This window comes from Manacus vitellinus, unplaced genomic scaffold (genome assembly GCF_001715985.3).
Source record: "Manacus vitellinus isolate BGI_N305 unplaced genomic scaffold, ASM171598v3 scaffold_14_pilon, whole genome shotgun sequence".
Lineage (NCBI taxonomy): Eukaryota > Metazoa > Chordata > Aves > Passeriformes > Pipridae > Manacus > Manacus vitellinus.
This window is the reverse complement of record NW_021939063.1, coordinates 5,305,180-5,327,319: the sequence shown is the minus strand read 5'-3', so window position 1 is coordinate 5,327,319 and position 22,140 is coordinate 5,305,180. Positions and strand designations below refer to the sequence as shown.

Genomic DNA, 22,140 nt, shown 5'->3' with positions numbered 1-22,140 from the left:
GTTATTTATACCACAGCAATCCCCAGTTCATGGAAGAGAATTGGGACCATATTGTCTTTTCCAGGAGAGAGAATTGCAAGTTAACTACCTCCTGAAGAAATTTGCAGGCGCTGTCTTTCAGCACCACCGTGCATAAAGTAGCACGTACCCCGTGCAAGTTCATAGTACCATCATTAGGACAGTAAAACCTCTCCTAGTTTTCATTTCACGTGGAATCATCCCCACAACGAGAGCACAGGGCACCTGACCCTGTGCAGTGAGAGTTTTGGTTGGTGGGGTTTTGAATAAACATGTTTCTGTAGTTCCAGTGGACTGATAACAGTTGGTGGGTACAGACAACAGCAGAGGGCTGCTCCCATCCTTTCCTGGAGCATTTTGGGTCATCCATGGCTTGTGTTCATCAGGGCTTTGACCTGCATCACTTCACTCTGAAAATCAACCAGCTGCATGCAAAAGGCAGCTGTTGAAGGCTCTTGCTCTGCTGCATATGTGTCCATTAAATAATAGATGTTCACATATTTTTTTAGGCTGAAGAACACAACATTTGGGAGGCAAGAGAACCTACCAAGAATATATTATGAGGCATCAGGTCAAGCACAGATGAACTTCAACTAAAACTGATAAGCGTTTTAATCACCAGCTGTGGAGGAGTTAGGCAGCCTTACTGCTACTAGACAGGACAAAGACTTGTGTTGGTGGGTGTTTTGGGCATAAGTTTGACCACACCAGCAGGGGTTTGCACTGATGGGAGCCTTTTAGGACATTAGGTACTTATAGCAGCTCAAAATTAAGGGGTATTTTGCTTCAGGAATTTTCCAGCTCTGATTATTATCCTCTTTCCATCCTTTTTAACGGAAGAATAGCAGATGGCTTCATGTATTTCACACCTCTCAGCAGTCTCTTTTTCCAAAAATTCTTTGATATCCAGATTTTAGGAGAAATATAGAATCGTAGAATCATAGAATGGTTTAGGTTGGAAGGGACCTTAAAGATCATCCAGTTCCACCTCCGTGCCATGGGCAGGGACACTTCCACTAGCCCAGGTTGCTCCAAGCCCCATCCAACCTGGCCGTGAAAATTTCCAGGGATGGGGCAGCCAGAGTTTCCCTGGGCAACCTGTGCCAGGGCTTCACCACCTTCCCAGGAAGGATTTCTTCCTCATATCTAATCTAAACCTGCCTTCTTCCACCCTTTTACTGCTCAGTTCTTTTGTGTTTACAGTTCTTTTGCCCCTTCTCCTGTCCTCCCATGCTTTCTTCAGCAGCAGGCACCCATCTGACAGTCCTCAGTGCTACAGAGACACCTGCAACACAGCCACACCTTTCAACATTTTCTAAGCTTAGACTTTCAGCCTTAGGTCTTTAAAGCACAAAGAACTTAGTATTTTTCACAGAGGAAAACAAGGACAATATAATAGCTTGCATTTCAAAAAGAACACCAAACAACATTTTTTCACTGGAAAAACATACACAAGCAAAAAAAAAAAAAAAAAGGTATTTTTCACTGACTAATGACACATAATCACATTATGTGCTATTAAGGTCTGAAGGTTCAATAAAGAATTTTCCACATTTATTTATTTACAGGAATCTTCTCTGTTGACAGGAAACAAGAGAGAAAGACTACACAATTTATACCTAAGCTGTACACCAGAATTTAATTTCATAACTGATAACTCTCCAATATATTATGCATGCTTTGTTATGCCTTATAAATGCATTACAGTTATATAATTTATTCATTTCCAGTGTTCTTTCATAGAGTGCTTTGCTGCTAAGCTGTGATTCTGGCACCTCACTCAGTCAAAATTCCGTAATAGACTTTCACCCTTCAGAGCCCAACTCGCAGCTTTTCCCTTCCACATCCCTAAACCCAACACCCACAGCACAGGGGATTCACGTTTGAGCAAATGGCAACTTTTACAGGCACCAGATTTGGTCTGAAGCCTGCAAAAACTAAGCGGGGTTTTCTTTCCTGTTTCTCCAGTAACTGTTGGATCACACACTAAACACAGATCGCTGGTTTCTCATGCAAAACCAGGCAGTCATTGTTCCTCTTGGGTGCTGGCAGCCACCATCATGAGGGACAAAGTCACAGCAACTGTATCTTTGGTTCATCACAGCCAATTCCCAGCAATGCTGGTTGTGTGAGCAAACATCTCCACAGCAGCATCAGCATCACAGCCACTCATCATTCACACACACATACACAGATATATGTGCACATACATACATATATTGATATAAATATATATGACTCAGGGTCCCTCCAGCCACTGGAGGAATAGCATTGCAAGGCCACTCACAAACCTCTGTACCCCTCTCATCCTCATCTCACAGCTTGGTTCTCCTCTGTCTGCATTTCAATTCATTCATTTACTTTATTAATGAATTATTACTAATGAAAGATTTACATTGCATGGAGATGTGCTGCTTCTTTGATGGACACCAGTTCTCAACTCTGGTCTGAAACATGTCTGTGAATATTTATAACTAGCTTCCTATTGTCTTTCCAAAATGTATAATTATGCTGCAGTTCGTTGGCATTTCATTAAATATATAACAATAAGATTAAGTTTTCACTAGGTTATCTGAAGCCATTCAAATAGAGTGTAAATAACACTGCTTCATTGCACAAATATTTTATCAGCCTGCACTCAGCTTTGTTTTGCAGCAAGGGGGTGGATTCTGTTCCAAACTTCAGTAATAAATAGCAGCAATGGGTCTCCCTAACCTACAAAAGATCAATTTTGCCCATAGGGGCTGGAAGGGGATCCTCAGTCACCTGTATTCATTTCAGCTCCGTGAATGTGGCATTTCATGTTCTCATTAGTCTCATTAGCACTCATTAACGCCAGCAGGTTGCTCTCAAATGACCCCCTGTCTTTGCAGAGAGGTTATGTCATGTCAAACACCAATAAACTCACACACATAAAACTACAAATAAAGACGCCTGCCTTAGATGTGTGTTGCTGTGCATGAACTCAGGAAGTTCCAAGAAAAAATAAAAGACTGTGTCCTAGAACTCTGGAAGGTCATAGAATACACTGTGCACTTTTGGGGAGACAAGTTTATCATACATGATTTATTTTATCATTTCATGTCCTTTCTCTCTGCCACAGATATCTGCAAAAATCTGTTTTGTCGAGACTTGCTCTGCCTTTCTTTGCAGAAATCAAGTTTCCTGATAGATAACACAGTGGAGGTTCAGTTAGAATATCAACTATGATCCATGACTTTCACAGGAAAAAATGTCAAGCATTGGTCCTGTCTGAGCTCAGAGGAATGTGGAATAATTAAAGCTTAAAAAAGCCTACAACACCTCCTGAGTACAAATTTATCAAATGGGGATGAGGTTGAGAGTCAGCTGCCAGCATGACTGATCTGGGACCTGCTGACACCTTTGGGAAGGATTGCCACAACCCACTGACCTCCAAGCCTGACAGCTTCTGCTGGCTTCATTTTTTTATTACCTTAAAATCTGAGACTTTGAAAAGATCTCACAAGTTGAGCTATGAGGATCCAAGAAAAGTTTTGATTGCCGTTCCCTGTCCTACACATTGCTGCTGAGATCCATCCTCCCCAGAAGATGACTATGCAAATTCTACAGTTCTTAAAATATGGATGTTTTATCTGTGTACCTGGCTAACAAAACAAGGGTTTTTTTACCTCTGAACAGCTGGGCACACTTTATAAGCACTCAGAGGACCTGAGTACTGTCACTGTTAATGGACTCATGGAAGTGCAGATGCACATTCACTCACCATGAAGGTGCCACCCATGAGAAATTGTGGTCCTACTTCAGCTATGGATGCCCCTCAGCCATATGTCTAAGCAGCATTTGTTTCCAGAGGTGCAAAGAAAGGGACATGGAAAAATGACAAAGCTACAGCATCTGACACTCCCAGGCTGAACAGGATTAAGGACTAGAAATTCCTTGGCAAGGTCTAAGCTATTTTGTGTGAAATCTGCTTTTTAACAGACCATCTCTATTCAGCTCAAAGTCAGGCATGTGCTTAAAAACCTTCTGGCAGCACACAGGCTTCACATAATTTTAATGTTATCATTTATTTTCGTAGTACCTAGGAAAGCCAAGCTCAGTCCAAGACCCCATTCTTCAAGTTGTACAAATGCAGAAAAAGGGTCAGTCCCAAACTGCTGCAATACAGTGTTAAAGTTCAGCTGGTCAGTAAAGACAGAGGGGAACATACAAGGAAATACAACAAGAATAATTAATCCTCTTAAGTAAATAAAATTACACTTGGAAAACTGGGATAGCAAGGATATGATTTACCTGTAGTAACAGAGAAAGTGAGAAGCAGAGCTGGGGTTAAAAAAGCTTTGAGAGTTTCTGCTTCTCAGGCCATTAGCCAACACCACCTCTATTAGTCATGTTGTTACGAGGGAAGTACACAACATACTCATGTCATTTTTCCTAATTTACCTAACAGTATGTCAACTGCTAGGAAATGGCAGTGTAAGTGGTTTTTCACTAGTGAGTCTTCTCATGCTGTCGAATTAACACCCTTTTTTGCTGGTTTATGCAAATCTTAAAAGGAAATCGTTCATGGATTCTTTTCATCTAATCTGCCCTTTCATATTTAATGGTTATATTTCAGGGCATCCCACAGCGTTGTTCAGACACGTATTACACTCTTTAAAATACCCTGCTCTGGCTGCTGAATAGATTGCAATGAAAAAATCAAGAAATCTGAATGGAAAAAAAAATAAATCTTCAATTCTTTTAAGTTTCTGCCAGTGAATTAATAAAACATTGTTCAAAAACCTGGAGAATATTGCAAAGATCAGTGGGTTAAAAAAAAAAAAAAGAAAAAAGTTTAGTATGCTGATCTCTTTTTAATGTTTACTACAATTAAAAAATATTAAATTAACTCAGCAAGACTGAATGTGAGGCAATTAGGGATATGAGACACCACTTGCCAAACTGATTGCCCTGTGCTTGTATTTTAAACTGGAGAAATGTCCATTTTCCCAGAGCTATGAGAGGGCTGTTATCAAAGGCAGCAAAGCATTACGCTGCAGCAGCATTATATTGATACTTCTAAAATTGAGTAAGATTGAATTAAAGCAGAGAGTTTGATAGCTTGGACTCCCTGTAGGAAACACCCTGTATTTTTCCTAGATAGCAACATTCAACCTGAAATCTTTTGTTTCGGGTTTGTATTCTTCAACTTTTCAGGTTGCTGCTTTACAGCTCCCAGAGTAGCCTCTATTTCAGTCTGTTTATGAAACACATAGCCCTTCACATGACACTTTCTTTCAGTACAGTTTTCTCATCCTCCCAGAATGTGTGTTCTCACCTCCATCCTGCTCCCCACGGCATCCCAATAAAGTAAAAGAAACTACGTCTCGTTCAATTCTCTGGGATTTTGTTTTATAAGGAATAGGTGAGCACAGGGTTACAGTTTCTCCCATACTAGTTTATATCTATTTATTCTGAAAAAAAAACCCTACCTAAAAGACTTTACCCACCTCTGTGCTATTGCCATTGCCAAAATCTCCATCAGCTCAAGAGTCTCTCACAGGGAGTTTGAACTTTCCTTTAATCTAATCCATTTAGAAAATGACTCACAATTTATTCAATAAAGTGGAGAAAATTGATATCTTTTCATTAAGCTGACAAAGTCTTTTTCACTTCTGACATCTGTGAAATGTGTTCTCTATTTAAATTTTATTTATATCAATCTTCGCTGGTGGAAACTAGATTAAAATGGAATGTTCTATACTTACAGTGGAAACTTTCCCATCCTGCAATGAGTGTCATACTGGTTTTGAAAATGAACTCTGCTGCTTATTCCTTGGAGTAACACGATACCCATAATCAGGAGGAAGCGCAATCTAATATCTCCATTCCTTTGTATTCTATTTCTATACAAACAAAATGTGTACACTTTATCACAGGCAAAAAGAGAGCTGCTGTGGCTTCATAATGGCAACTGCAGAAGCAATCTTGGAACATTTTAATACATAGCATGTTCCCTCTAAACTGCTGAAAAATGCATGATGATACTTTGTTCTGTTTTCACATTTCGGGGTATTCCATAAACATGAATTAAAGTTATCTATTACTCTGTGAGGACTGTCATATTGTTACATTGTTAAATATAATGTCTTTATACTTATCATCATGTGGACTTTGACATGTTGTTAAAGCAATCTCCTAAATACAAATGCAGAAAAGTTAAAGCAGAATTTTATCGGGGGAAAAAACACCTTTACTTTTTCTATACACACTGGGGTAGCAAACACGACAAAAGCAAGTGCCTGTGAGTCTCTGGGCTGTGTGCACACATTTTCTCTGTCTCTGTCCTGTTAATCACTTGTAAGAGGGCTTTGACCAACTGAGTAGACTCAGTTCAGTGCAAGAACTTGAAGACTGATAAATGTGAAACATGGTAAATTCAGGAGTTTCAACAGGCGGTTTTAATCAAAACTATTGTCTATTTTTTCCAAATTTGGCTTGATCTGAGAGGAAAATTATGGAATGATTAGTGTTTCCATGTTTATTTGACCTTTTAGGTGTAGATGTCTGAAGTTGTTCAGTGCATTTCTACTGCCCCTTAATAGAATACACTGTTACTGAAATTCGGGGGGAAAACATCCCCCTCCAGCTTTTTCATGCATCAAACCTTTGGGCTCCAGGTGCTGCACAAGAGCAAGTCAAAACACGGTCACTACCCTCATGCAACCTGCAAAGGTTCTCATGAACTTTGAAGGCTGAAAACCACTGAATCCAACCTAAACTGGCAGTTCTCTGCACTCAGCTAAGGCTTTGGGCATTATGTTTGGGAACAAACGTATTTTAAAATGCAATAGAATTGTGTAAACACTAGAAAATATAAGCTGTTCTATTCCCCTTTCCCTATATTCAATCTGATCCTGAGATTTCTTATCTGTAGCTTATTTCTCTGGAGCACATGATTAGCAAATGCCATTTCAACCAAATGCTTTTTTGTGTTAATCCATGCAGACTAAATACATCTAAAGTTAAATATTTTGATCAATTTTTTTCTATAGCTTTGCAAACAAAGATTTATTAAAAAAAAAAAAAAAAAGAAACAAGCCTGTGTGAATTGGCTGGAAAAGAAATCTTGAGAATTTTCTGAAGGAAGTTGCTTTTCTCCCCAGCCCCACTGGTTATATGTCTGGATTTTAATATTCTTATAAAAGGGGCATTTTCTTGAAAATAACTGAAATATAAGCAATCCCTTATTTAAGCAAGCAGGAGCTGGGGAGCAAAAAAAAAAAAAAATACACAACTAAAACAAAATACAGGGAAAGCAGGAGTAGTCAAGGCTTTTCTACATCACATCCTTTTTCTTTCCCCATGGCTGAGGGTATTTGTGTCAGTCAATTCAGCCGTGCATGAAGAAACTCTGTGCTTCATGTATTCCCCAGACAGTGAGAAGAACACAATGAAAACCACTCCAAAACATTACAAGTGTCTAATTCAGCATGATGTGAGCACTCACAGCCTGTGCTGCCTGGTGACTAATGGGAATCTGGGATTCTCATCCAGAATTAGCAGTTCAGGTCAGAAGCTCACGTTCCTCAGGATCTGGGAGCTCTTCAGTGTAAACCACCCTGAGGGAAAGCATCTTAACTTGAGCAATTCTCTCTCTAACACAACTGCTTCAGCACATCTCAGAGAGACATAACTTAAACACTGAGAAGCTGCATCATATTCCTTGGGGAAAGTTCACCCCTCCTCGTACAGGTGGACCCAAATCTCAAAGGCTGCAAACTGTGATTCATTTTAAAGCTTTTCCCTCCCTCTTTGAACAGAGTTGGAGGTGTAAAACTTTGAAATCAAATAGAACTCATCAACAGTGCCCTAGAAGGACAACTGCTCCTAAAGATTACAAGGGTCTTAATAGAAGACCTATTAATACAAGACTCAAAGAAAGTAATTTTCATTGGGTTCTGGCTGCTCTTGCCACAGCATGGGGCTGAGGACGAGACCACAGTGAGCTTTGTAGTCCTTCAGACTTACAAAGGATTTTGCCTACTTACATATTAGAGACAAATAAGAGCTTTTCATCTGCAAAGGGCCTTAGTTTCCCCCACTATAAAAGGAGCCTGGTCTCCAGCCCAGGTGAGGGTATTCACTGAAGGACATTTGAGTGGCCTTGCTTGTGATTGCACTGCACTGTGCTCACAAATAAATAAATACATAAATAAGTATGTGTATGTATATACTAAAACCTGCACACCACTACGTGAAGCAGTTGCCACAAAGGTTCAGCGCTGACTTTGCATTTGATTATTTTTCAAGGTCGAGGTCTGAATACTTGGGCTGCATTTAGCAGCATCAATAAGCAGTTAGATCATTTTAATTGCCATGAACAGCTTTGCTTCTCCATGCTGCCTCTCAGTCTGTATTCATGTCATATCTCTGGTTTACACTGTAAACTCCCTAGGCCGGGGTGTTCAGGTTTGTGCTTTTCAGTACCCAGCACTGTAGGATCCTTCTCCATGGTTATTTAATCCTATGGTACTGCTGCACTTTTGATTCCATGGCATAGGATTCTTCTCACACATCCTGAGGATGCTCTGCTCTGATGACTGCTGTGAAGGCCAGTATTTAGCAGGATATGGTTTTTCAGTTTGCCCACTGCACAATCTATTATTAGAGCACAGATTCAGCCCTCGTGCCTTTTCATGCCTAGCAAAGAGAGAGACATCTCTTTTCTCTACTGTTAGCAGCATTAATGATACCCTTCTGAAAAAGGTGTGTGAATAGCATCATTAAACTGCCTTGCAAACACAGGTGCAAAGAGCTTCTTTTTTGTGTTGCATATATGGATAAATGATATATTACATTATAAAAATCAGGTATAATCTGTGGGAAGAACCAGGAAAGACAACACAGAGAGCTAGAGGATCATTGTAGGGCCCCTCCAACTGAACTATTCTATTAAATTCCATATTCAAGAATTTAATTATAAACTCTGAAATGTCCTTAAATCAATGCATGCACAACAGGGTATTTTCCAGAGCTGAATGGTGAGGTATAAGGTAGTCAGCTGCTTCCAAGGTATTTTGTGAGTTTGAAGCAGCCATGTGGGGTGATATGAATGGGTTAAGCATCTCTAATTGAGTGACTGTGCAGAAAGCTTTGACAGGCTTCCTGAGTACAGCCATGAAATTAATTCTTGCCAGAGAAAACAAACCACAGACAGAGCCACTCACACTCTAACTAGTCACAGTTGCAAGGTGAGCTAAAGTTTATCAGCATCCCCAGACAAAAAATGTCATTAAGATACAGTTAAGGATATAGTCAGATACCAATTCCCAGGCAAGAAACTTCATTAAGGTACATTCAAGGTTGTAAACATACGTGCCAATTAAATTCAAACAACAAGGTCCAAACACTGACATTATTTACAATATTAAATATTTGGAAATTAAAAGTTACTGCTAGAGATAATATGGTTTCTATAAAATTCATAATCAGGTTTCAACAAAGAACTTCTGCTACTGTTCAGTATTACCTTGCCCTCTATTTCTAGTTGTGATGCTCCCTGCCATGGAATACTGGGAAAGCTAAAAGTCTCCATAGGTTCAAAAAATTCTGAAGAGATCTGTGGTTAAAAAAATAAGCCAGCTGAAAGTACTGAAAGCAAAGCAGACACGCTTTTATCTGGAGCAGCCTGAGCCACAAGTCCTGAAGACCCAGAGAATATTCTGAGGAAAATCTCTTTAGGCTTTCCTTATACTTATATATGTCCATAAGGATCAGATTGGCACTCACAGAGACAGGCTGTTAGGGTGGATGGTCCTTGGTCTGCAGCAGTATTGCTGCCATCACAGCTTCCCCTGCAGTCACAGCATAACAGACTGGATCTCGTGTGTGAGGAGGCTGTGGAAAGCACTGCACTGTCTTAGGCAATGCAGGATGCCAAAGAAGTAATTAAATATGAAATCCTTACAACTAAACTCCAGTTGAAGGGACACTCTGCCTTTTAAATGCAGTGTTAGACCCCTGAGACATTATTTAATTAGATTTGTTCGTTGTAACTCAGTGGCAAACATTGTGTTTTCTCTTTCAGCTTCTATAGTGATTGGGAAATGGTGGTGTGAGATGGAGCCCTGCCTAGAAGGAGAGGAATGTAAGACGTTGCCTGATAATTCTGGATGGATGTGTGCGACTGGCAATAAAATCAAGACCACCAGAGTAAGTTGTCTTTCTGTCTACACCCAGGAGGTCCTGTTAGGAAAGGGAATCACTAAATGACTGCTCGCCCATGTCTTTTCCATCATCATGTCTGCTGTAAAAATCTTAAGGATCACTGCACACCTCCCCAGTCACTCGATGCTTCTGGCCATAATTTGGTGAAAATTCAGACGGATCAGGCTGGTCAGCTGAATCCAGGCTCAGTAACCAGCAGGTTGGAGCCGCTGAATTGCCAGGCCACTTTCTAAAAGACATTTTTACCTCTAAGAAAACCCCTAATGCCCCTCACTGAATCCCCTTCTGGTGGCTAAAGGGAAGAATATTATCCTACATCCATTCCTTGGCTGTTCTGGGCCACATCTGTGGTAGCAGCTGTACAAGGGCTTTGAGACAGAGGACTCAACTCACTATCTGCATGTCAGGTCTTACTTCAGAGCAGCTCTAGCCCCATGAACCCATTAGTGACATGTTCTTGAGATGCTGAAGGTTCAGGTAACACAAGCCAACAGGAGATGACAGCTTTCACCACACAATGCCAGGAAAACACAGAGATGGGGCTGCAAAGAGAGAGAGTGTGAATGAGCTGCCTAAACTTCTCCCACTAGGAGATTGCCTTGGGAATAAAAGTGTTTTTCAAAAATAGACTTTAGCTTTTCTTTCTCATTGAGAGATTTTTTTTCACAACCATTTGCTTAAAACTACCACCTATACCTGTATTCAACAATTTTAATTAACTCATTTTCATACTACAATTGATTTTTTTCCCCAAGAAAATTACACGATTTTCAACTCAAAGTATGTCTTATAAATATATAAATTTTAATTTTCTGTGAAGTGGAAAATATCTTTTGAAACCTGATAAATAATAAAAAAAGGCATATTTTCAAGATATTTTTCCCTGTTTATTAAGAAATTCTACATACTCATACCCAGCTGTTAATTCACAGGAACATGCTTAGTGTCATGATTTTCTGACTTCTTCCTTTTCCTGCAATCCTAACGCTAGTCATTTTTCATGTCTTTTAGGCTTTCTGTTGAAGGAGGAGATTTTACCCTAACTGACCCCCATGCCATCTGAATTCTTTTCTTTCCCTCCCTATGATCTACACTAGGATGAAGGATTTGTATTGCACCTCCAGCTTCTTGAGCTCTGCCTCCTGGCATGGCTAATCACACCAACACATTCAATTATTAGGATATCTGCTAATTTAGGAGATTGCAGAAGGCAGGAAGTGACTCCCAAAAACAGGATCCATATTGTCCCTGTCATCTCCTAGAAATATGAAGGAAGCATGGAGGGAACTATGATTTCATTACTCAGTTTCATCGTTGTTGCTGCAAATATTTCTGTGCTCTCAGCTGGTCATGTCACAGTGCAGCACCACTGGAAGGTTGTGCCCTAATGTATGTGCCTTGCAGGGCAGTCAGAAAACCCCAAAACACAAACTTACTACATGTCCTTTCCATTAAGGCAACATTTTTTCTCACTGAATTGGGGAGTTAAAATGGAAGAAAGTGATGTTGAAGAAATAAGAAGCAACATGAAGTATCTTATGCAATAATTCATTCCTTCTGCACTCTGTCTGCAAGTTATATAATTTAGGAATTGCATTTGCTTTTTTCAAGTCAAACTATCCTACTCTTAACTCCCCCAATCCTCATCATATAAACTAGTTTTAGGCAATAGAAGTGATTGCTAGAAATTTAGGAGCTTCATTAATATGCAGATGTATGGTCCAATCTATTCAGTATGCATTATTGTATTTCATTTAAATTAAATACTTGCAGAGTGAATGCTCAGAACTGAAAAAAAAAAATATTTCTTCATTTACCCACAGGAATGATTTTAATTAGCTTGTGAGGGGAGTACCTTATGGTGCTGCTTCCAGTAGAATTTTGCTTTGTTGCTTTAAAATATCATTACAGAACCCGACTGACAAAGGCAACATGACATGATGTGCTTAGCAACTGTCTCTTGCATTTTCTGAGTAAAAATTCTACTTCTTAGTCCCTGAAACTTTGCTGGAATCTGTACTGCTGTGTCAACTCTGGCAACATAAATGTAAAGTAATGGAAGCAATCAGATCCTGAAACAGACTTTTTTTCCTTAGTTTGGCCATTTCAGATGGCAGCAGAGAAAGAGACTACAGTGCAATCTGTACTGATCACAGTCCAGGCCACAAGATTGGGCCATGTGTGTCTAATTTATGTAGGTAAGGAAGTTAAGAAGGCAGAAAAAAAAAGAAAAGTCAGTCCACAACCTAGTTATATCTGTGGTGATGAGCCAAAAAGCTAGAGCAAGTCTGCACAGGCTGTAAACTGTTTTAATGAAGACTCTTCCTTACACTAAATACATCTATGTTGGGCAGCTGCTGTCCTGACAAGGAAAACATTCACATTTGTGAATCTCAGGATTAAAATACCCATCAGTATATTCTTCCAGGCCCACAATAAATCACATATAAGCATGTATGTGTGTATATATTTATGAATACATGTATATACACAATATGTATCATTTTCTAGGGTGATTAATACTGATTAATGTCAGAAGGAGGTGGACAACATATCCAGTGAAGTCTTTGCCAGCACACCTCTTTCTGTGTTTAGTCCTTTAGCATAGCTCACTAATTAAGTTTTTAAAGCCAAAGATATAGAGCTCACAGCTTCTGTAAATCAATTTGTTTTCTATTGATGGTCAGGCAGGTGACAAACAACACTGGAAAGAAATCATTTTGTCATTCAATTTTTTTAATCTCTAGTCACTCCTTTTTTTGATTGTTTAGTTGGTTTTGGGGGGTTTGGGGGGGGTTTTTGTTATGTTGTGTTTTTTTCTTTTTTAATTTAAGAACATAACTTTCAGTGCTTTCCTTAAAAACGTGGGGCCCTTGGAGCTGTACTAGGACCTGCCTGGAGATTGCATCACCACGTTTCAGCAGAGGGAAATAGAAGAGCAGCATCTCAGGCTGGATGTTGCTGATGATCTGGAGGATGGATATTAAAGCGCTGAGCACTTGAGGACTCGCAGAGCAGCTCAGCTCAAAGCGCCTCTCCAGCTTCACAGCCTGTGCCCACCCCCCAGTTTCCAGAGAAACACTTGATTTTCCACACATTTTTCCATCAGAGAAATGCAGGGCATTCTGTGGTTCCCTGAGGCACCTGAGCATCACATTTCTCAGTAGCCTCTGCTCATCTCATCTCGCAGCAAAGAGCACCTTGGCACCAGGCCCTTCTGTCATTCCCTTCCCCTACTCCAGGGGAAGGGAATGACAAACTGAAAGACAGTAGGTTTAGATTAGATATCAGGAAGAAATTCTTCCTTGTGAGGGTGCTGAGGCCCTGGCACAGGTAGCCCAGAGAAGCTGTGGCTGCCCCATCCTTGGAAGTTTCCAAGCCCAGGTTGGATGGGGCTTGAAGCAACCTGGCATAGTGGAAGGTGTCCCTGCCCATGGCAGGGGGGGTAACGAGATGATCTTTAAGCTCCCTTCCAAACCAAGATGTTCTGGGATTCTATGATCTCCTGCACCACCAACCCAGGTAGCTGATGCACATCCAGCATCTCCCAAGGCACAGGCAGGAGTTTGCTCAGGGTCTGCCTTTTGCATGTCCTTGCATTCTTGCAGCCCTGACAGAAAAGACACACACACACCTCGTACTGCAATTTAAACTCAGCTATATCACTCACCCTTATGCCACAGAGCCTGGGTCTTTCTTTCCCTATTAAAAAAATAGCATATTTTACGTAACTGACTCTTTTGTATTTTCTCACTGCAGATCCACCCGAGGACTTAACAGAGCACCCAGTCTGCACGGAGGCAGTGAAAGCCCTGCTGATGGATGAGGACAAAGTATGGGAAGTTTAAAACCATCTCAGCATTTACAAGCCAAATGGATTTCTTATTTGCACTTTGACTGTTTACCAGATAACAACAGTGGCTTTACTGTGTGAAAGAAAGTATTCGGTGGAAATAATGCCCCTGATTTTTGACAGCTGAAAATAAAAAAATGAAGAAAATGGTTCCTTTGCTAAAGTTTCCGAGATTGCGAAGTACAAACAACAGTATAAGTTTGGATCTACAATTTACTTTATACCAGTTAAAGTATATATATATAGAAATATATATATATTAATATATGATATTTTGAAATAAAAGCCTCGCTCTTCAAGAAATTGAATAGTACCACACTTTGCTGCAGCTGCTGTAATTTTTTTTTTTCCTTTTTTTGTAATGGTCTGGAAGTTCCCTTCCTGTTTGAGAGAGAAATGTGGCAGAGAAGAGGCAAAGCAAACCTGCTGCGGTAAAAGGACGCCGAAGAGCTACACGAATCCTACTGATGCGGCATCCAGAGCTTCCTGTTCCCTTTGGCAGAATTTTGAGGGCATTTGTTGTTTCACTTTGTGTTCTGGAGGCTTTTCCCCCCGTGCAATACTAGCATGCTGGCTTTGCTTCATTAACCATACTTGATTGATATATAACAATGATAATTCTATCCTCTTCCAAGAAAATATTTTTAGAGCTGTTAGATACTCCATGAAGAAGAGATGGACAACTATTGAGTGAAGTACAGTATGTATTAAAAGTTTATTTGGCAGAGTTTGGTAGACTGTGAGCTCCCTTCTTATTAAAGATGTACTGTACGTACAATGTCTTCAGACTTTGTATAGCTCTTAGAGACTCCAGTAAAAACCCAGTAACCACCTCCAAAGCTTTGCATTGTTGGCTCACTAATTCATTGAAACAACAACAAAGCTATTTCTTTCCAGACCAACACATGAGGGGAATTTTGCACATGGTTTGCTTTTTCAGGAGCCCATTTGCCACTGGTGAACAAGCACCTCAGCTGAAGCAAATGCCTCTGTGGACACCCCGAATGCTCAGGCACATCCCGACACAAGGGACTGCCTGGCTGTGTGCTCTTATCCCACAGCACATATGGAAGAACTACCTAAATTTAAGTTTCCCTCGTTGCAGGTCAGGCTAATTCTCATTGAGAGCATTTGCCACCAGCTAAAAGTGGACATGTGGGCAATTGCATGGCACAGTAAACACAGGACAGTTTGTGGTAAGCACAGACTTGTGGCTGAGCCCTGCTTTCATTTCAGGAATAGTTTCCTTCAGTTTAGTTTTAATGTTTCTTACCAAGGAGAATTCAGCTGAGCTGAGATGCTCCCCAGCAAGGATCTGTCCACAGAGACATGGACCCACTCACTGTGAGTGGTTTGAACTCCCATTTCTAGCTGAGCTGTTGCTGTTCACCAGGCAGCCTGGCTCCTGCACTGCTGAAGAAAGATCAGTTTTGAGGGTTGAAATGTGCAAGCCTAGTTCACATTCCCAGGCACTTTTGTGAGCAGTTCAATTAATTCCAGGGGGTTTATTCATGTGGAAAAGTGTCTTGCTGTCACGCATAAGTCTGCACAATCTACCTTTGAGTCCACCTAATGCTACCAAATCAAAGAGGAATAGGGAATTGTAAAACTAGTTTTATCCAGTCTAGCTTCATTTCTTTAATATTTCCAATTTTCTTTCAGCCTACTTACCTGTCTCTCACAGGACCCCTTTGGCCATGCTGATCACTTTTAATCCAATGTGGAGGAAGTGCTGCACTTCCCAGCCTAGATTTGGTCGCAATTCTCCCACTAACTTTCTTTCTCCTTCAGGGCAACCACTTCAATCCTGATGCTTCAAGAGGCAGAAATTGTCACTGTAATTACACTGTAGGTTAAAGCAGCTACATGACGTGTCACGCCATACTCCACGCCAGCTTTCCATGCTGGTCTTTGCCTGATGCTCACAGTGGAAAGGGATAAGCTGTTTCCAAGTAATTCTATTTATCTCCTCTTCAAAAAGAGATGAGTGAAAGGTATCCAGGGAAGAAACAGGCTACTCAGGAAAGAGGTAAAATCACCGTCCCTGGAAGTGTTGGTAAAACATCTCAGTGTGGCACTTGGGGACGTGGTCTAGTGTGAAGATGGCAGTGTGAGGTTAATGCTTGGACTCGATGATTTTAGAGGTCATTTCCAACTTTAAACATTCTGTGGTTTCTTCTGTGCAAGGAAAGGAGCATGAGCCTCACTACCAGTTGTAGGTCCTAGCATGCAGGGACAAGCCTCCCTGGTGTCCCATGGACAGGCCATGTATTTTCTGGCTACAGCCACCTCTACAAACCACAGAAGATACCTGAACCCTAGTCTGTGTTTTAGACATAGACTGCCGTGGCCATGTGTCCCTAGTACCATTATCTCAGTTCAGAGGGGAACACTGCCTGCCCAGTTACCCACATGTGTGGTCCCAAACGGGATCATCAGACCCCCTCCAGGCTCACCTGCCACAAGGAGAAACTCCTCAAAACAAATCCTTAGCATTTCTGAATTTTACTTGAACAGTGCTTTAAAAACCCCAAGATCCTCTCAAGCTCAGAAGCCCTTGGTGCACAGGGAGATAGACCCTGCCACCAGGAGGTAAGTCAATCCAAAGCCAGGATATGTTATCACCCCTTTACCAGATGGAACTGAGGCACCCAAAGCTAAATGGCCACTCAAGATCACACTGGAGGGCTGTGGAAAATTTGAGCAGAAACTGAACATTGGTTTCCTTATTCCCAGTCTCCTGATACTCCATAAGAGGACACACACAGAGCAAACTGTACACACGGCCTCCTGTACCCAAAGCCCGAGGTGACAGCACTGGGAGGCATTTACCCCAAAGCAGTGCATCCCACAGGGCTCAGACTGTGAGTAGATAACAGTGCTTATGCCTGTGCCTGTGAAATATGCCTGTTGAGATTGGGAAATATTAGACTTGCTAAAATACAAGAAGGAAATGTTGTCATTACCAAAGGAAAGTTTCTCAGAGATGTTTATGAATTTTTTCCTTGCCAGTAGGCAGCCTCAAATATCACCCCACCAAATTCAGTAAACATCTGCGTCTCTTTGAAGTTGCTGCAAAATCTGCTCGTGAAGTGCAGCACTGAGAAATTGCTGTTTTAATTAAAATGTTTTAGAGGGGAATTAAGGCCTTTGCAAAAAATAACGAGTAATAGAAGATGAAGTCAAATTAAGAGTCGGATGCAGCTAACCTTTGTTGTTTCAGGGAACCAAACTGAAAACAATAATCAAAAAGATTCAACCAGCCTAGAGTCACAAAGATTCTGTATTTCAGGGATATGCAGTGTGTTGCAGGAAGATGTCAGAGCTACTTATCTTGGCTGATGGAAAGCTGATGTGTTTCAGTGGGGGAGGTCCCACATCCTCATGGGAAAGTGACAGTCATGCCATTCTCTGCATAATATTAAAAGGTATTTATGTCAACAGAGGAGAAAGTTAAAGTTCCTGCTTTCTGGCAGAAGTCTAGACAGAGACATGTCAGGAAATTAAAAAAAAAAAAAAGAAAAATATTTGTAAATGCATCGAAGATAAACTTAGATTTATGTCAGTGTTTCTTCAGATGTGTGAAACCAAGTTATGTAAATCTAAAATGTACGAGTTGGAAAAAAATACTGCAAAAAAAAAAAAAGTAGCCACCATCTGCCTATTGATTCAGAAAATCTAGATTATGTGCTTCTGTCCAAAAATCTCTGGTAATAAAGAGCTCAGTGTGGTATGACTTGATATTGCTTTGAATATGCTATATGCTATATTTGAAAAAAAAAAAGACCCATGGGGAAAGTCCACTGCTATGGGCAACATTATGAACAGCATGATGTGCACCCAGACTTGGCATTACAAGAGAAAGGACCATGAAAAATTACTGAAGGTGATGCAGTTATGAAGAGAGATGTTCTTATCAGACCTACTGATTATTGACAGAGTTTGCAGGTACTTTCAGTGGTGTATTGCTTGTATGTTTTCCTATTATAAAATGACTAGTTACCTTCCTAACTCTCCTCATTTGCAACTTTTCTGTTTCACTATATGGTCTCAATGTAATTACAGATCATAGAGAAGTTGTGGAGGAGATAAACACACTTTGGCTTGGAAAGCACATCCATTTCATCTGAAGGTGGCAGGCTTTGTTTCTTCTTCAGTGGCACAATGAATATTGTAGCCTAAAATGAACTTCTCTTATATCAATACCTCAGTCACATCCCAGTAAGCAGGGTTTAGAGCCTGACAGAGAAATGGGTCATGCTTCTTTGCTTGGTATTCTATTTTTTGTCAGAGAAAAATAGAAACACACTCCACAAATAATCTTTCAGGTAGACAGAAGGAGATGTGTGTACAGGGCAGCTGGTTTCAGGCTGTCAACACTTTTTCTAGTTCATCGATTTGAATTCAGATCATAGGCCTGACACATATTTATGGTTTCTTCTCTAAGAGGCTCACACAGTCAAAACACTTAACTTCACAAATATTTGTACTTTATAAAAATATGTGCTCTGAGAAAAAGAAACTGAATCCTCTGCTTTCCAGGCAGGAAACCAGAACTTGTAAGACCTGGGACCTGCCCAAGGTGATGCTAAAAATCTGCAGCAGACACAGCAGCAGACCTGAGGACTCCTGGATTTTAGGTCATCATTGTAGATGGTTCACACCAGTGAAATTTGGCTGACAGCAGACCCTGGCTTTTAGCTCCAACTGATCAGAGCTTGTGCACCTCCCTTCAGCTGGGATTTTCAAACCACTGATGCATGGAAGACCACCAGTAGATCTACTCCAACATCTTTTGTTCCCACAGGGACACAGTCCTGCCCTAATTTGGTTTCATGGCTCCATAGTAGAAAGTGCTTTGAGCCTTTCAGATGAAAGCAGAGATGGAAAAAGGCACAGAAATGTCTGTGCTTAACCCTGATGGGCTGAGAAACAAGCCTGGCCAACTTTCTGGCCTTCTTCTGGAGGTCACAACTGCTGGAAGATGCCCACCCAATAGAATGATTTTCATGTAAAAGTTGACTTTTTACACCAGAAAAATGCCTGCAGCAGACAACAAGAAGCACAAATAACTTGGTCTCCCCTGAAAATGTGAACACTGCTGCCAGGGGAGAGAATACTAAGTCATGGGGGGGCGGGGAAATTGCTTTCTTTTTGACAAATATTTGTCTGTGGACACACTTGGCAGATCTTTGCTAAAACCTTTTGCTGTTGCTTGACATGAACCTCTAATTGCTGTGTGCAGCTCAGAAATGTGCAGAGGAAACCCCATGACAGGCCCGGATATGGCATCTTTTCATCCAACACTCATGGTCAGATTATTTTTATTTTCCCATCAGGTAGCAATATGATCCAGTTTGTATGACCAGAAACAATATACATGTTTGAGCATCAGGTTACTGACCTGCTTCCCATTATTTGTCATCTGTTTTCTTTCTCAGACAACCGTCCTTGATTCAGTTAGAATCTAGGGGAAGGCCCAACTAGATATGAAGCAAACTATGCACAGCCCAACATATTGCTCAGGGGAATATGCAAGTTCTTCCTCCCACCTGCCATTCCTCTTCATTTCCTATTTCATTTCATTTTCATCTCATCTCATCCCCTCTCTTTCACACCACTCAATTGCATTCATCCATCTCTATTAGTCTTCTATTACCACTGCTGCCCAACAGACTAAAGAAAAGACCTATTTTCAGGGAGCTGTTCCCAACAACAGTGATTTATGTCATCTTCTTTCTTTTCCTTTTCCTGTGTGCTTTGGAAGGCAAGATGCCAACCCGTGCCAGCAGCTCCCATATTTCACTTCTCACACCAGCCATCCCCAGCTCAGGGACACAGGGTCCATCTCAAGTGTGTCCTGTGTGCAGAGAAGATACTCCTGGTGTTTGATTTGCAGCAGAGGAGTTAATTGTCAGCTCCTCACCTTCACTGAACCCATTCTGTTTGTTGTTTTTCTGAAGGTCTCCTGTACCTTGAACAGAACCAAGAACTCAGCACACTGACTATTGAGGGCTTGCCATCAGTTTATGCCTCTGCAAGAGGAAAATTTACCACTATTGATTTGATCAGACTTTTTTTGGACTTGAAATAGAGAGTGAAGAACAGGCCAAGTTGCTGTGAAATGCACAGTGTGGGATCCAAGCACAGACACAGACACATCACAGAATCATAGAGGTTGGAAAAGACCTCTAAGATCATCAAGACCAACCACTAACACAGCACTGTCAGATCCACCATTAAACTGTATCTCTAAGCACCACATCTACATATTTTTTGAAGCTTCCAGGGGCAGTGATTCCACCACTTCCCTGGGAAGCCTTTTCCCATGCTTTTTTCCTGAGCATTTTTTTTCCTGGTGCTCTTTCAGTTATATTTTCTTTCTGAAACACTCTGCTATCTAGGCTAGTGGAGCCTACATATTATCTCGTGTAAAACAGACCAGAGTTTTTACAGATCTGGCCCCAAGTCCCTAAATCCCTACTAGTTTCCCACAGACATGATTTAAAGCAGAGAAAGAGTTAGGAAATGTTACAGGCTAAAGACAATGGGCTCTCTGTCCTTCTCTGTTTAAAGGAATATTCCCTGGAAGTATCTTTGAAACAAAGCATCAGCCTTCAAAGCATCCTGCAACCTGAAGAACTTCAATACTGAATTAAGGCCAAAGACCAGCTAAAAATCTTAAAAGGAAAAACGCACTTGGCTCTTGAATTCAAGTCTTTGTCAAAATCTTCCACTGGCTTTGCTTCTGGAACAGGAACTGAGAGGTCACCTTGAGATCCATTTAAGTCACAGTAATGAACACAAGCGGGGAAGGAGACCTGTCACAAAGATTTCACTGCCCCTCAGTGAAACCTCCAGGCACTCTCCAGCTTTTCTTTAATTCTGCCAGTGTCAAGTTTAGCATTTAGCACCAAAGGGGCTTCACTGGACTCACTGTAAGCAGATTTGTATTCCACCAACCTTCCCTGATCTTAGTCTAGCCTGAATTTGACTGGTTGAGCAGGTGTGATAACAGCACTCAAGACTTTGCAACACAGTACAACAGTCCAAATAAAGCTTTTCTGCTGAGGAAGGTCCACAATCTCATTATAATTTCCTGCTCTTTGAGCAGAGTTTGACAGCATAGATGTTCAAAGCTGCTCAAGAGCAACAACCAGGCTGCAGTGTGTTTCCTCAGCATCTTGGCTGTTTTCCCCCTTTCTGTTTGGCCACCAGGCTCAAATACACATAAGCTAAGTAGCAACTACTAGTGCAACAGAGAAGTAACACAGTCTGGGTATGTGTCTTTGAGAGGCAGCTTCAGTGAGTGCTTCACTCACTTGGCTTCATTTTCTTCTGGCCTCAAGTTCCAAGATCTTATGGCCTCAAAAGAGAAAAAAAACAGTGACTAGATGGAAAAAAGTTGGAAAATCACCATATCCCTAGTTGGTACATCCTAGCACTGCCTTCTCCTGAGCTGGTGCTGGAGAGAGGGAAGGCTCATAAACACCAGGGCAGGGGGGAATTCTGGCACCCAAAGCCCAAAAACTCTTGCTAGCCTACAGCAGCCTTTTCTGCTCCTCTGTGCTGAAATGTGATTGTTATAGGAATATTATGTTCTCTATCAGCTTTTCTACTCTCTCACCATTTGATTTCTAGACGTTATTATAGCCTATCTCCTTTTCAGTCCATCTCCACCCTGGCTTTGTCCAAGGCAGAGAAAATGATACTGTGCTTACACAAAAGCCTATTCTTTTACTTGGCATACAAAACAAGACAGATGATAAGAGCCTGTTGGTTTTATTCAGCAAAGCTAATCTCATCATTAGCTTCACTGTGGGATTATAAACAGTATTCCACTCTACTCCTCTAACTGAAACACCTTTTTTATATCACTTTTTTTTTTTTTAATGTCAGAACACTTTGATTTGTTTACAGTTCTAGCTCCTGTAACTTGCTTCTATTTCTCTGATTTGAGCAGAATTAGAGATTTCCAAATAGTGGGCCCAATCCTACCATTTTTCCCTACAGATGTTGTATCCATATAGTCTGTGACTTCCACCTTGCAATGCTCTTTCCAGCAGTGTCTTGTT

The 22,140-nt window shown here is 41.0% G+C and overlaps 1 protein-coding gene across 2 annotated transcripts in view; it reads left to right on the top strand.

Moving 5' to 3' along the window:
* TAFA1 (TAFA chemokine like family member 1) overlaps positions 1 to 14,840 on the top strand; it is a 215,962-nt gene extending 201,122 nt beyond the window's left edge. For both annotated transcript variants that reach the window (XM_018068381.3, XM_008925698.4), the window contains exons 4-5: positions 10,073 to 10,197; positions 13,972 to 14,840. In XM_018068381.3, the coding sequence (XP_017923870.1) occupies positions 10,073 to 10,197; positions 13,972 to 13,989 (143 nt within the window). In that variant the 3' untranslated portion in view covers positions 13,990 to 14,840. The remainder of the gene's footprint in view (positions 1 to 10,072; positions 10,198 to 13,971) is intronic.
* The last annotated feature ends 7,300 nt before the right edge of the window (positions 14,841 to 22,140 follow it).